General features: G+C 61.5%; 2 protein-coding genes across 6 annotated transcripts in view; both read left to right on the forward strand.

Annotated features, from left to right (window-relative positions):
• LOC142088578 (protocadherin gamma-A4-like) overlaps positions 1 to 15,224 on the forward strand; it is a 119,951-nt gene that overhangs the window by 74,660 nt on the left and 30,067 nt on the right. The window contains exon 1 of one of the 5 annotated variants that reach the window (XM_075164015.1): positions 6,435 to 6,686. The exons of 2 other annotated variants lie outside the window; for them this stretch is intronic. In XM_075164015.1, the coding sequence (XP_075020116.1) occupies positions 6,642 to 6,686 (45 nt within the window). In that variant the 5' untranslated portion in view covers positions 6,435 to 6,641. Of the gene's footprint in view, positions 1 to 6,434; positions 9,075 to 12,491; positions 12,931 to 15,224 lie in introns of those variants that run through there. 2 more of the 5 variants (XM_075164010.1, XM_075164016.1) reach the window with 2 other exon arrangements.
• LOC142088922 (protocadherin gamma-B5-like) lies at positions 786 to 3,570 on the forward strand. Its single transcript, XM_075164797.1, has one exon. The coding sequence runs from the start codon at positions 786 to 788 to the stop codon at positions 3,264 to 3,266; it is 2,481 nt and encodes an 826-aa protein (XP_075020898.1). The 3' UTR covers positions 3,267 to 3,570.

Genomic DNA, 15,224 nt, shown 5'->3' on the forward strand with positions numbered 1-15,224 from the left:
ACTCTGAGAGGTATATAAAATGAAATGGATATAATCGAGAACCTCCTCAAAGAAAATGGTGGGTCTGGTGCTTCCTTTCTACAATAGCGTCTCCTCTGAAATGCTTTGTAGCTGCTGCTTCTCAGAGCTCGTAGAAATGAAATAAAGGAGCTGGTGAAAGACAACCCGCAGCAACAGTAGAAGCTGTTGGAATACGTCAGACATTTGCTGTGCAGTGTATCTGCTTGTACTTACCTGTACTCACCTGTGTTCTGCTGTACGAAGTCTGCGCGCTCCTACACACGTTCCCCAGCCGGACTCTTCATTTCCGCTAGTGAACAGGGCTGCGTGGGTCGCCTTTTCAGGGCTGGGAGAAAAATCGCCAAACTGAAAGCTGAATCGCGTTTTTCGGTAGCCGATGGCGCCGACTCCCGGCAGCTGCTGACAGTGCGGCTCGGAGCGCGGAGACCGAAGCGCCGCACGCCATCAGCCGGCTGCGGTGGCGTCGCGGCGCCTCCGGGTGCCGCTGTTGGCCGACGCGCCGCCGGAGCCGGAGCCGGAGCCGGCGCCGGAGCCGCCGCAGCGTCCTGCCCCCGCAGGCTGCTCGCTCGCACGGCGCCGGCCAGAGCGGCAGCGGCACGGGCAGCAGAGGCGAGAGGCGGCGCGGCGCGGGGAGCAGCGGCGTCCGAGCCGGCGCCGAGCTCGCTGCCCTCCGGCGGCCCCTGCGCTCGCTGCGGAGCGTGGCTGCAAGGGAGGGAGGGCAGCGGCAGCGGCAGGAGGGAGGAGCGCGGCGAGCGCTGCCGAGCATGGCGGGCAGGCAGAGGCAGAGCCGCGGGCGAGCGGCCGGGCGAGTGGTGCTGCCCGCTTTGCTGCTGTGCTTGTGGTGCCGGGCGGCGGCGGAGCGGATCCGCTACGCCATCCCCGAGGAGCTGGGCAGAGGCTCGCTGGTGGGGCCGCTGGCGCGGGACCTGGGGCTGAGCCCGGCGGAGCTGCCGGCACGCAAGCTGCGGCTCAGCGCGGAGAAGCAATACTTCGGCGTGAGCGGGGAGAGCGGGAACCTGTACGTGAGCGAGAGGCTGGACCGGGAGGAGATGTGCGGCGAGTCGGCGTCCTGCTCCGTCAGCTTCGAGGCGCTGGTGCAGAACCCGCTGAACGTTTTCCACGTCGAGGTGGCCATCCAGGACGTCAACGACAACGCGCCGCGCTTCTTGCAAGACAATTTCCAGCTGGAGATCAACGAGTTGACTTCTCCCGGCGCCCGTTTTTACTTGGGCGTAGCCGAAGACGCGGACGTGGGCAGCAACTCGCTGCAGGGCTACGAGCTGGAGGCCAACGCGTACTTCGCGGTGGAGGTGAGGGAGAGCCAGGACGGCAGCAAGTTCGCGGAGCTGGTGCTGCGCCGCGCGCTGGACCGGGAGAGCGAGCAGAGCCTGCGGCTGGTGCTGACGGCGCTGGACGGCGGCGAGCCGCCCCGGAGCGGCACCGCCCAGCTCTGCATCAACGTCACCGACGCCAACGACAACCCTCCCGTGTTCGCGCAGGACCGGTACCGCGCGAGCCTGCGGGAGGACGCGCCGCCGGGCTCGCCGGTGCTGAACGTGTCCGCCTCCGACGCCGACGCCGGCACCAACGCCCGCATCACCTACGGCTTCGGGAAAATGCCGGCCAAGGTGCTTCAGAAGTTCGTGGTGGACGCGGAGACGGGGGCCATCACGCTGCAAGAGGCGCTGGACTTCGAGGACACGCGAGCGTTCAGCCTGGCCGTGGAGGCGAGGGACGGGGGCGGTCTGGTGGCTCACTGCAAGGTGGAGGTGGAGGTGCTGGACGTGAACGACAACGCGCCCGAGGTGACGCTGACGTCGGTGTCGAGCCCGGTGCCCGAGGACGCGCCGTCCGGCACGGTGGTGGCCCTGGTGAAAGTTCGGGACCGGGACTCCGGGGAGAACGGTCAGGTGTGGTGCGAGCTGTCGGGCGAGGCGCCGCTGTCGATCGTGGCGTCGTCGGGCGGCTCGTACAAGGTGGTGACGGCGAGCGCGCTGGACCGGGAGCAGGCGGCCGAGCACCGGGTGACGGTGGTGGCCAGGGACCGGGGCAGCCCGGCGCTGTCCAGCCGCGCGGCGCTGGTGCTGGAGGTGTCGGACGTGAACGACAACGCGCCGGTGTTCGAGGAGGCCGCCTACAGCGCCTACGTGGCGGAGAACAACGCGGCGGGCGCGCCGGTGCTGCGCGTGCGCGCGCGGGACGCGGACGCGGGCGCCAACGGGCGCGTGAGCTACTGGCTGGCGGGCGGCAGCGCGGGCGCGGCGGGCGCGGCGGCGTACGTGTCGGTGGAGGCGCGGAGCGGCGCGGTGTACGCGCAGCGCTCCTTCGACTACGAGCAGTGCCGCGAGTTCGCGGTGGCGGTGCGGGCGCAGGACGGCGGGGCGCCGGCGCGGAGCTCGACGGCGACGGTGCGCGTCTTCGTGCTGGACCGCAACGACAACGCGCCGCGGGTGCTGTGGCCGGCGGCGAGCGCGGGGGCGGCGGGCGCGGCGGCGGGCGCGGCGGCGGCGCCGTTCGAGGTGGTGCCGCGGTCGGCCGCGGCCGGGTACCTGGTGGCCAAGGTGGTGGCGGTGGACGCGGACGCGGGGCGCAACGCGTGGCTGTCGTACGAGCTGGTGCAGGCGGCGGAGCCGGCGCTGTTCCGCGTGGGGCTGCACAGCGGCGAGGTGCGGACGGCGCGGGCCGTGTCGGAGCGGGACGCGGCGAAGCAGCGGCTGGTGGCCGTGGTGAAGGACCACGGGCAGCCGGCGCTGTCGGCCACGGCCACGCTGCACGTGGTGCTGGCCGAGAGCTTGCAGGAGGCGCTGCCGGAGCTGAGCGACAGAGACGCTGAGTCCGAACTGACGTCTGATCTAAACCTCATTCTTGTAGCGGCGCTTGCTGTTGTGTCCTTGTTATTCGTTTTGACAGTCACTTTGATACTGTTCTTTAAATGCCGACGGTCGAGGAGCCCTCCCGTTTTTATAACTTCTGATAAGGAACTGTATTCCAGCCTGGGCTCAAAAGCACCGTACAACTACTGCAGCAGCACGCTGCCCTTGCCCTACTCCTATGAGGTGTGTTTAGCCTCCGAGTCGGGCCAGAAAGACTTCACATTTCTGAGACCAGGGACGGCAGCTCTGTCTGACCGTCTCCTGGCCGGGGAACCGGGCTCAGGCACCCACTCCGGGAAGGACCCTCCCAGCCCGGAGAGCTCGGCACAGGTGAGCTTCTGTCCTGGGGTCCCTCTCTGCGGACTTATGTGAATCTTCTTCTTCCCCTGTTCTGCCGTCGGGGATCGGTGGGCAACCGGCAGAACTAAACGTCGCTTCCCGGCGCACTGCTCAATAGCTCGGGGGTGGGGAGTGTGTGTGTGGGCGTGTGTGTGTGTGATCTTGACTCTTCCTGTTTACCTGCCCAGTCTCATCCCCAATTTTCGGCTGTGCCCCGAGGAGCGACGTTATCTTGTCCGTACTGCTGTCTGTCTGGGCTACTCCGGGTGCGAGTTTCACCGAGCCGGGGAGTATGGGGACATGGGGTGGAGCGGGGGCAAAAGTGTCGTGGGGTCTGAAGCTGAGACAACACTTTCGTCTTGGTCTAGTGACTGCTTCATTTATTGTCTCTGCCAGATTAAAGCGCTTTCCTGTGGTAACGATGTGTGATCTATCCGGGCTGTTCTCTGTGAGGGCAGCGACTCTGTAGTTTTCCCTTCCAGCTTGGTTCTTTTCATACTCTGAACCCCTCAAAAGGAAGATGTTGTGTACACCCGTGACTTAACATTTCCCTCGCTCTGGGAGCCGGGGCTGGTGCCTGACTATAGCTCCGACCCCGGAGCCGAGCAGAGAGTGCATTGGGCCCGCTGCTACCACGGACTCCTCTGGAGCCGCCGCGGAGCCGGGAATAGCGCCGGAGTGAGCGGTTCTGGCTGGGGTTTGGCTTGAACCCGTCGCCGAAGGAATTCCTCGTGCAGGGGAAAGGCATCTTTCCCCTTAGCTTTCACAGGTTTCCACTCCTCTCCCTCCAAATGGTGCTTTCAGGAGACAATATTCGGGCTTCCCATCAAAGTGAAGGAGACGTAATGTCTCCAGATCAGTGGAAATACGGGAGATGGAAATGTTCAGTCTTCCATGCCTTTCCCGAGATCTCTTCGCTGTACTCAGCTCTCCGCTGCTTGGCCGTCCTACTACTCTGGGATTAAGCGGACAAGGTACTCTGAATACGGGTCGTGTGTGCACTGATACGAAGAGAAACTCCTTAAGAATTGCGATATGCACGTTAGAGAAATTTCTCAGTAAACAGAGTTTATGAAAGACACGAAATGGGCAGTGGTTGGAAAAAAGATTGGAAGCTTATTTCAGAGAAAATAAGTGGCTGAAGACTGTTTTGAGATTTATCTCCAAGAGAGCTGTGGATTTTCTTCTTTTTAGATTATATGTAAGAAAGAATGGTAATTGCGATTTGGTTGCATAAGGGCCTCTGAGAAAAGAAATCTGCTTCCAGCACTGTGAGCCTGCAGACACGGTCTGTTACAGAAGTGCTCCAAAACGGACAGAGAGGCATAACGGGTACTTACGTGCAGGATGCAGCTGCGGTGGGTAAAGCATATCGTTTTCCTTCTCACTCTTTAAATTGCTGCGGAATTAAATCCTGTTAAAGTACGAACAGATGACTAACGTTGGATTTTATCAGTGTGAAGCCTGTAATTTTATCACATGCAGTGGACTGGTGATAAGAATGGTAAGTAGCGCTGATACGGATTATCTTTCGGCAACGATTATTCGGTAGGAAAGGAAATAGCTGGGCACGTAGAGAGGAAAGACTGTGCCGACCCGTTTGATATTGTTGACTCTTCATATAAGCGCAGAAATACTGCGTCTCTGGGTGGATCCCGTGTGCTCACGGCAGTTGACAGGACTGTGCAGGGCGAGGACACGTAGCCAGAGTCGAGGTCCCTGTCGCTCTGGCGGGTGTTGTGTCTCCCACGTTGGTGCGGGGGATTTGCAGCCCTTCCACAACGCGCTCAGCCACGACAAGCAGCGGGGTAACAGATAACCGGCCGCAACATTTCCGAGCCAGTTCTGCAGGGCATGCAGAGCCTTGTCGTTTCTCTCGCTAAGCGAATGAACGCTTATCCGGAATTTCCAGTCCGGTTTCTTTCCCAGACATCGCCGTCCCTTCCTTATCAGGCTCGGCTGTGGGAGGACACCTGGACGCTGTGTTTTCGGCCACAGCCGGGTTTTAACAGGGCTCCTGGCGCTCCCTTGTCAAGCTTCCTTGGCCCCTTCCCATTGCACCGTCAGAGCTGAGCAGTTACTGGTGACGGACAACAAACGCTGAAATTGCGGTAGTTTTATCCGTATGGGCACTCGAAATGTCGGAAAACCGACGTATCACAAGTTGTTGTTGACAGCAACAATCCCAAAGGCAGGCAGGCAGCCCAGGAATTGGCTGTTTCGCTCCCCGGCGCTGCCGGTGCCGGGGTCTACGCGGTGCCGTGACCTGCCGGGCTGTTGCTGCACGGGAACGGGAACCGCTGCTGCCCCCGGTGAACCAGCACATTGCAGACCGTGATTTCCCTGCGTCTGGCTGGTGGAAACAGGTACTGGGGAGCAAGCTGGGAGGTGGCGAGAGCAGGAGGGCGTATTAAACCGAGGTTTCTACGATTTGTTGGGGAAGATGCCTGGTGGGACCCTGGTGGCGGTGGGGAGCGGGAGGGGCGATGCTCGTGGGAACCCTGCGGCAGGAGCTGCCCCGCGGGGTTACTCTGTGCTGCGGCCGGAGATGCTGCTCGTAACTCGGCAGCACGAAATCCGTGTCTTTTTGCCAGCGATGCTGCTTTGGTGGCACACAGAGTTGCGACGTTGCGACGCCGTGGGATGTCAGGAAGGGGCTGACCAAGCACTTGGGTGGGAGGACCGGCATCCCGAAGGTCCCGAGGGACACTGAGCTGGCGCGTCGTGCCGGGGCTGGCTCTCCCCGGCGCCCTGCGTGCCCCGGCCGACCCTCCCCTCCCCACCCCTCCTCCCGCCCGCTTCTTGCTCCCTCTGCCTCTTTCCAACAAGGTTTTCCCGGGGAACACCCCCCCCCCCCGCCCCCTTTCCATATCGCCCCTTTTGGCGTCATCCTCTCCGCCAACTCTTACACCTTCCTGCCCGCACACGCGGTTCCCGTGCCCGATCTCCGCTGCCCCTGCCCGCGCTCTCCCAGCCCGGCTCTCCTTTTTAGCTGAGGTTCTCGCAGGGCTGTGCTCTCCCTTCAGGATCAGCCGGCTTGAGCCCCGCTGCCTTCGGGCCGGGGCTGCCGCGCTCCCTGCCGGCGGTGCTCGGCGGGCGGCTGCCCCGCGGCGGGGCTCCGGCAGCCCTGCGCTCCGTGCAGTTATTGGCCGGGACTCTGTGTGCCGCTGTCGGCCAATGATGGAGCGGGGGGGATCTGGCGGCCCGGCCCCGCTCGGGGCCGGGATGAGGCGCAGACGGTCTCAGAGAGAGCCTGGGAGTGAGTCACCGCCGAGCCCGCAAAGCAATGCCCGTCTCCCCGCCGGACGCCGCTTCCCGGGGCGCGCTGGGCAGCGGCATGACGGGGCGAGCTGAGGATTTCTAGCCGGGGCGGGGGGGGCGAAGCGGAGAGCGCGGCCGTCCTGTGCGATGAACGGCGTTGCTGCAAGGAGCCGCGGGGTGACGACGGGGCAGGTACTGAGCCTCTGGCTTTTGTTCGGCGTTTCCGACTGGGTTTCCGCCGCGATTCGCTATGCGATTCCCGAGGAGGCGCGGAGAGGCTCCGCGGTGGGGAACGTGGTAGCCGACCTGGCGCTGGACCTCGGGCGGCTGCCGGGTCGCCGGCTGCGAGTGGTGTCCGGCGGCAACAAGAAGTACTTCGGGGTGGATCTGACGAGCGGCGCGCTGCTGGTGAGCGAGCGGATAGACCGGGAGGAGCTCTGCGGCGCGCTCTCTCCCTGCTCCCTCAGCTTTGAGATCGTGGTGGAAAACCCGCTGGAGCTGTACAGCGGCGCCGTGGAGATCCAGGACATCAATGACAACGACCCGGTTTTTCCCAGCAGCCAGGCGAGGCTGGAAATCAGCGAGTCGGTGGCGGCCGGAGCGCGCTTCCCACTAGAGAGCGCGCAAGATCCCGATGTGGGGATTAACTCTTTGCAGACCTACCAGCTCAGCACCAACCCGCACTTTGTGCTCGACGTGCAGACGAGGGTGGATGGCAGCAAGTACGCGGAGCTGGTGCTAGAGAAGGAGCTGGACAGGGAGGAGCAACGGGAGCTGCGCTTGGTCTTGACCGCGCTGGATGGAGGCAGCCCACCACGGTCGGCCCATGTGCAGATCCACATTGACGTTGTGGATGCCAACGATAACGCCCCAGTCTTCAACCAGTCCACCTACAAGGCAAGCGTGAGGGAGAACACGCCCAGTGGTACCCTGGTCGCCAAGATCAGTGCGTACGATCTGGATGATGGGCCCAACGGAGACATCGTCTATTCCTTCAGCAGCCACACGCCGGCCAAGGTACGAGAACTCTTTGCTCTGGACTCGGCCACGGGGGAGTTGAGGGTCAAGGGGCAGCTGGACTATGAGGAAACGAAGCTGTATGAGATTTACTTACAGGCTAAAGACAAGGGCGCTGTTCCTGGCGTGGCTCATTGCAAAGTACTGGTGGAAGTTGTGGATGTGAATGACAATGCTCCAGAGGTGACAGTGACTTCTGTGTACAGCCCTGTGCCTGAAGATGCAGCCCCAGGGACGGTCGTAGCTCTGCTGAGTGTAACGGACTTGGACTCCCATGATAACGGTCTGGTGAACTGCTTAATTTCTCCTGGGATCCCGTTCATGCTAAGCTCCTCCCTCAAAAATTACTATACACTGAAAACAAAAGCAGCTCTGGACCGGGAAAAGGCATCGGAGTATAACATCACTATCACAGCCAGGGACTCGGGCTCACCACCGTTGTCTGCGGTAAAACAGATCCTGGTGCAGGTGTCAGATGTCAACGACAATGCGCCCAGGTCTTCCCAGGACTCCTATGATGTCTATGTGCTGGAGAACAACATGCCTGGCATCCCCATCCTTAACGTGAGCGCCACAGACCCAGACCTTGGGCGTAACGCCCATCTCTCCTATACCCTCTTGCAGGGTGACCCCACTGTAGGCCATATCTTCTCCATCAACCGAGAGAATGGCACCCTCTACCTGCTCACCTCCCTGGACCACGAGGACCAGGTGGAATTCAGCATGATGGTGCAGGTCCAGGATGGTGGCTCTCCGCCTCTGGCCACTAATGTCTCAGTCAGTGTGTTTGTCACTGACCTCAATGACAATGCCCCAACCGTGCTGTACCCTCACCCCAACACCACCACCACCTATACCGACGTGGTGGCGCCAGGCACTCCTGCCGGGCACATGGTCACCAAGGTGGTGGCGGTGGACGCAGATGGAGGGTACAATGCCTGGATCTCCTATACCCTGTTGCAGGCTACTGACCCCAGCCTCTTCTCAGTTGGGCTGCACAGCGGGGAGATCTTCACAGCCCGCCAGGTCCAGGAGGATGAGCCTCCCCAGCACACACTAGTCATCCTGCTGAAAGATCATGGGGAGCCTGTGCTGTCCACCAGTGCCACTGTCTCCATCTCTGTGGCCGAGATGGTCAAGGAGGTATTCACTGACCTCACTGATGTGGCACCTGCCAATGATCCCAGGAGGCATGTGACTTTCTATCTTATCCTGGCTGTGATTTTGGTGTCAGCAGCTTTCTTCATCACCATGTTGTCAGTGGGCATCTTCAAGTGCTACAAGTGGAGGCAGTCAAAGGAGCTGTTCAACAGCTCCAGGAGCACCCTGTACAGGACACCAGGGCCCTTCCACCACATTGATGCTGTGCGGGGTGGCTTCACGCCACCCAACTTCTACCACCAGGTCTATCTCACCACAGACTCGCGCCAGAGTGATCTCCTGTGTAAAAAGCCCTTCACTTCCAGCCCCCTGGGGAGCCGCCAGAGCACCATGAGGAATGGTGAGCCAGGGCTGTACCACCAGATCGTGGGCACTGCCGGCCGGCTCCCCACCCCTGCCGAGGTAATGTAGCTCCTTCCTTGGCATGTCTCGGTGCCGGGCAGAGCCGTGGTTCATTTGTGCCATACACATATGGTAGCGGATTGGGGTTGGGGGGAATATCCAGTCACGCCATGCCTCTAAAGAGTGGTTAGCTGGACAGGTCTTCTTCAGAGTCAAATGAGCCGTCCTGAGTGTCAATGACATTTGCATCGTGGTGAGCAGGGTCAAGAGAGTCTGTTTGCTCAGGTTAGCGAACATATGTCTTTCGGATGCAGTTTTGAGTATGCCTTGCGTGAGTAACCAGCGGAGGCTGAGGTCAGCTTGCAACCACTTGCAAATCCTCAGCAGAAAGTTTGCTGCTAATGGTATTTTCTTCCCTTTGCAAAATGAGAGCCGAGGGGAGCACTTGAGAGGTCAGGCACCAGGAGGGGAACACAGACTCTCTGCGTCATGCCCCGGTGTGGGCTGGGGAGGTAGTGGTGCAAGTGGGGCTGCGAGCCAGGAGTTGCCAATGGGGGATCGGGGTGTCGCTTCCCATGGTGTAGCAGGTAAAGCTGAAGGATGATGCCGGTTCCTCCGTTCGACAGACCATGGCCACAGAGCAGTCCCTCCCGTCCGTGTCTCACTTCATGTTTGACTCCTGATGGTTTCAGTTTTGTTTCCGTGGAAGCTTTTTGATGATGTTCGCTTCGGAGTGGGGGGGTGGGATTGCAGACTACCCCCGCCGCTTGCAGGGCTCCGCTGAGCTGGCCGGTGGCTCTGAGCAGGATGGGGAGTCCTCCACCCAGGTGTTGTTTCAACAACCTTATTACAAGCCCTGCACCATTTGTCATATGCTATCTCCGGGCGATGTCTAATGTCCTGACTGAACAAACTGCAGCCAGGAAGGCGTTTGCGCATGGCAGGCAGCTTCTGTGCTTCTTCCCCGGTGGGAATTGTGCAGCTTAATTTGAGAGCTTTCAATTACAGGAACGCTTCGATCCTCAGAGGTGAGGCCAGGTAGTGGATCCAGCAGAGGTGGGGGGGAGGATCTGATGGGTTTCCGAGGCGGTTGGTGCCGGTAATGTGTCCCTTCCCGGGAGGCTGTGAGTAGGAGCGACCGGTTCCTCAGAGCAGAAGGAAGTGAGGTGCAGCGGAAGCTGTGCATGGGTGTGGGGCTACGTGTGCCGCCTGCTCGCTGTGGCCGAATCACAGGCAGAGGCAGAAACCTCCCGGAATTATTTTATGCCTTTTTTTTTTTTTCCTCTTGCGTCGCTGCTCAGACTCAGCACTTCTCATTTGTGGCAGGTGGGAATGGCTGCAGCAGCTGCAGGAGCAAGTGTTCCTCTGCATTGTGTGGGCCATGCTACAGCTGGGGACAAGGATGTCCCCTCCACCAAAGGGTCCTGGCAAGATGCCTCTGGGGGTGGGGGCAGGAAATGATTTGAGAGTGGGGATGGAAGGAGGTGATAACAGACAGGCAGTAAGCCCGAGCCATAGCCATGGCTCCCTACTACTCCCCAGTACTACACTGGAAAGGCACTGGCAGTGAAAAACCAGCTGGGCTGGCTCTGAGTCCTAGATTTTCAGTCTTTGTGGTCAAAGAAGATCCAGCTCAATGCCACAGACCATGTCAAGCCTGCAAAGGCTTCACACCTCTTTGCTGTGGAGGGCAACAGCCAGACCCCCAAACTGATGCAGTAGGGATGGTGCTGGCCCCATCTGTGGTAGGTGGCATGTCCTGCCATGAGAGATCCTACCCTCCAGGATCTCCAGTGATACCTCAGCTCCCTGGGTCGGAGCCTTTCCACAGGGAAAGCTCTAGCCCTCTGGAACAGAGGGTCTGCCAAAGCTCGGGATGGGGATGGTGGCAAGGCAGGAAGGATATGGGGCATCTAGGATGGACCCAAGCAACAGCAGGATCCCCCTGCCTGTCCCTTGCTCCAGCCCCTTGGTGACTGAGCCACCTCGGGACGCTGAGTGGGTTGTCCCAGACCACGTGGGCTTCACAGGGGGCTTCTGCTGAGGCACCGCAGCAGCACCAAACCCATTCCCAGGGGTGCAGCACCCCATGTTGCCAGTGGCAATGTCTGTCACCCAGCTGTGCTGTCTGGGGCCCTGCCTGGGATGGGGACAGGGCACATCCCAGAGTCACGGTAACTGCGACAGCTTCCCGCTGGTGGCACCGTTGGAAGCCCTAGGGGAATGAGTATGGGTCTCTGGATGCTGGGGAATCCACTTGTCCAGCGTTTTCCTGGGTTGGCCCTTTAAGGATGCCTTCTCCCCTCCCCCGGAGCAGGCAGTAGGTGGGACCCAGCCGCTGTTCTGCACCAATCACGAGGTTCCTTGCTCTGTCTCTCCCTGACTGGCAGCAGGGTGGTCCTGCCCCGTGGCCCTTGGAACGGGCAGGGAGGGGCTGCAGAGGGGATGGAGGCTCCTCCATGACAGCACCTCCACAGTCTCTGTCCTCTCCCAGAAAGACGGTGTCTCTGTCACTGTCCACCCTGGCAGGCATGGGTGCCCCCAGCCTCTCTCACTTATTCCCCCAGGTCCCCTTGGTGCCTGGGTGGTGGGGACAGGCAGGGTCCCTGGCAGGAGCTGGCTCCCCTGCCTGCCACACTGCTGTGGACCCCAGCCCTGCAGGGTCTGCATGTACCCAAGGGAGGTCAGGGTGGCCTTGACTGAGCCAAGGACAGGACTCCAGGGCACAACTGCGCGAGGCTTCTGCAAGGATGTGAACTGAGCTAACACCCCGCAGCTTGCCACCGTCCTCTGGGACAGGGACAGGGGGAAATGACTGCTCCGCTTTCCCCTGGGGAGGCTGAGACCCCTGCTTTTGCCTTCCAGGAGATCGCTCAGCTGCAAAGCTGTGTCTGCCGCAGGATTTCAGTACCTGTGTCTGGAGGCTCGGGCCTCCTTCCCAGTCTGACGTCCTGACCTGATATTGCGATCTAGTGGGCTTGCTGGCTGTCTGCGTGCGTTGGCAGCAACTCGGGTATTGTGAAGGTTGACCCCTTCCTTGTCCCAGGGTGGGAAAGGGGCGTCCAGCTGAGTGTGCATGGGGAGCAATTGCGTTCCGACTTTGAATGGCTCACCCATCTCTGCCTTCCCACCTTCTGCCTCTGACACCCATGGGGGGCTGGCAGGGGTGGGCATCCCTGTCTCGGTGCGAGCTCTCCTGGCTGATGGCGGTAGTGGTGGCAGTGATGCCTCACTTACAGAGGCAATCATGGGGTGCAGGCAGCGGCCAAAGCATTAGCTGGGGGGGAGAAAAGGGGTGGGAGAAGAGCCCCTGGCACCTCAGGGCTCTAACAAGCACCTTTTCATCAGGCATGAAAAGTCCTTTGGCCCGCATTCATGACAGCTGCCCTTTGTCTGTGGGCGCGATGTGAAGCCACCATTGTGGAAGGGGGAGCGCACAGGGAGGGCTTGTACCTAGCTTCCAGGCTGCCAGGACGTGCAGTTTCCCTGCGAACGGGAAGCGAGCTGTCGGAGCAAGTGACTCAGGCTGGCGGAGGGGAGGCCGGGGGTGGCAGCCCCGCTGATGCCGGCTCAGGCCCCTTCTTCCCGCACCTTCGGGGAGCCATCGCTGGCCGAGAGGGGACGGAGCTCTCGGCCAATTGGGCGCTGATCTGAAGCAGGGGGGGGAAAGCTGCTTCTCCCCCCCTCTTCCACCTCCGCGCTGGGGCTGTGATTCAGTTCCCCTCCCCCAGCCCACCCCCTCTGCTTGGAGGCTGACAGTCAGAGCCGCAGCCTACCGGAGCCCCGGAGCTGTTTTCCAAGCCGTGGAAGAGAGACCCAGGGATTTTTTCACAGCTCCCCAGCGCCTGCTGCGTCCCGGGCCGGACGCGCGCACGGACATGGAGAGCGTCAGCCTCCAGCGACCCGCCTGGAAATGGCAAGTACTGAGTTTGTTTTCGCTCTGCGGCTGGGGCTGGGTCTCCGGGCAGATCCGCTACTCAGTGGTTGAGGAGTCGGAGGTGGGAACCGTGGTGGGGAATGTGGCCCGGGACCTCGGCTTGAAGGTGGAGGAGCTGCCGAGTCGCAGGCTGCGCCTGGGCTCGGAGGAGAGCCTGCGCCACTTCGCTGTGCGCCTGGATAGCGGCACGCTGGTGGTGAGCCAGCAGCTGGACCGGGAGCGTCTGTGCGGAGCGGCTGCCAGCTGCGTGCTGTCGGTGCAGGTGGTGACAGAGAACCCCCTGCAGCTCTTCCGCCTGGAAGTGGAGATCCTGGACCTGAATGACAACTCCCCGAGCTTCCCCACCACTCACCGCACTCTGCGCGTTGCTGAGTCTGCCACAGTGGCTACGCGCTTCCCCCTGGAGAGCGCGCAGGACCCCGATGTGGGTACCAATGCTGTGGGCTCCTACCGGCTGAGTCCCAACTCCCACTTCTCCCTGGACGTCAAGCAGCAGCAGGATGGCAAACTCTTCCCGGAGCTGGTGCTGGAGCGTGCCCTGGACCGGGAAGAGCAGCCAGAACTGCAACTGCTGCTGACAGCCGTGGATGGGGGAAGCCCAGCCCGCTCGGGCACAGCGCAGATAACGGTCCTGGTCCTGGATGTCAATGACAACGCACCCACCTTTGACCGCACCACGTACAAGGTGCAAGTCCCAGAAAACACGCCCGTGGGGGCCCTGCTCCTCCAGCTCAATGCATCTGACCCCGATGAGGGGCCCAATGGGGAGACGCAGTACTCCTTTGGGGTTCACACCTCCGACTCGGTCCGGAGGCTCTTCACCCTGGATCCCCGCAGCGGCGAGGTCCGGGTGAGTGGGGCCCTGGATTTCGAGGAATCACCTTTCTACGAGATCTACATGCGAGCCCATGACGGAGGGGTCCCAGAGATGGAGGGCCACTGCGTACTGCAGGTGGAAGTGGAGGACGCCAATGACAACCCCCCGGAGGTGCTGCTCACCTCCTTGCTGAACCCAGTGCCGGAAGACACCTTGCCGGAGACTGTCGTGGGGCTCTTCAACGTACGGGACAGAGACTCAGGGGCCAATGGGGATGTGAGCTTGGAGATCTCCCCTGGTGTGCCTTTTGCCATCAGGTCCCTTCAGAATCACTTCTCCCTGGTCACCCGGGACAGCCTGGACCGAGAGTCCACCTCACAGTACGTAGTGGAGCTGATCGCCCAGGATGGTGGGTCTCCCGCCCTCACCACGACGCTCACGCTGCTCCTCAACATATCTGACGTGAATGACAACCCCCCGCGCTTCCTGCAGCCCTCCTACGATGCCTTCCTCCCGGAGAACAACCCACCTGGCTCCCTGCTGTGCACTGTCTCTGCCTCGGACCCCGACGACGGGGATAATTCCCATCTCGTTTACTCCATAGAGAGCGGCCAAGTGCAGGGTGCACCCACCTCTTCCTTCGTCCACATCAACCCTGACAATGGCAACCTCTACGCTCAGCGCACCTTTGACTTTGAGCTGCTGCAGGTTCTGCCGGTCTCTGTGGCCGTGCGGGACTCGGGGTCCCCCCCGCTCCATGCCAACGTTACCGTCTACATCTTTGTTCTGGACCAGAATGACCACCCCCCCACCATCCTGCACCCTGCCAGTGACAGTGTCAACCCGGCCCCCCAGAGGGTCCCGCTGTCTGCCCCACCGGGCTACCTGGTCACCAAGGTGACAGCAGTGGACGCGGATGCCGGGCACAATGCCTGGCTCTCATACCGACTGCTGCCGCAGTCCACCGACCCCTCCTTGTTCCACGTGTCGCTGTACACTGGGGAGGTGCGGACAGCGCGTGCTCTCCAGGACACCGACGTGGCAGCACAGCAGCTCGTTGTCCAGGTGACGGACAATGGCGACCCACCTCTCTCCACCACTGTCACCATCAGCGTGGCCCTGGAGGAGGCGGCCCTGGAGGAGACCTACCAGCCTCGGGATTTCCTGGCTGGTGCCAAGGAGAAGCCGGACCTGACCCTCTACCTGATCATCGCGCTGGCAGCCGTTAGCACTGTGGCTCTCGCCACCGTCACCCTCCTGGCTGCCCGGTGCCTCCGGCGCAGAGGCCGTGCCGCCGCCTCGCCCTGCTGCTGCTGCTGGCTCAGCGAGTCGCCCTCCCGGGACTTCTTCAAGCACTCCAGCCCCAAGCTCCAGCTCAGCTCCGACGGCACCCTTAAGTACATGGAGGTCACCCTGCGACCCACCGACTCCCAGTCCCAGTGCTACAGCACCTGCT

This window comes from Calonectris borealis, chromosome 15, assembly GCF_964195595.1.
Source record: "Calonectris borealis chromosome 15, bCalBor7.hap1.2, whole genome shotgun sequence".
NCBI lineage: Eukaryota > Metazoa > Chordata > Aves > Procellariiformes > Procellariidae > Calonectris > Calonectris borealis.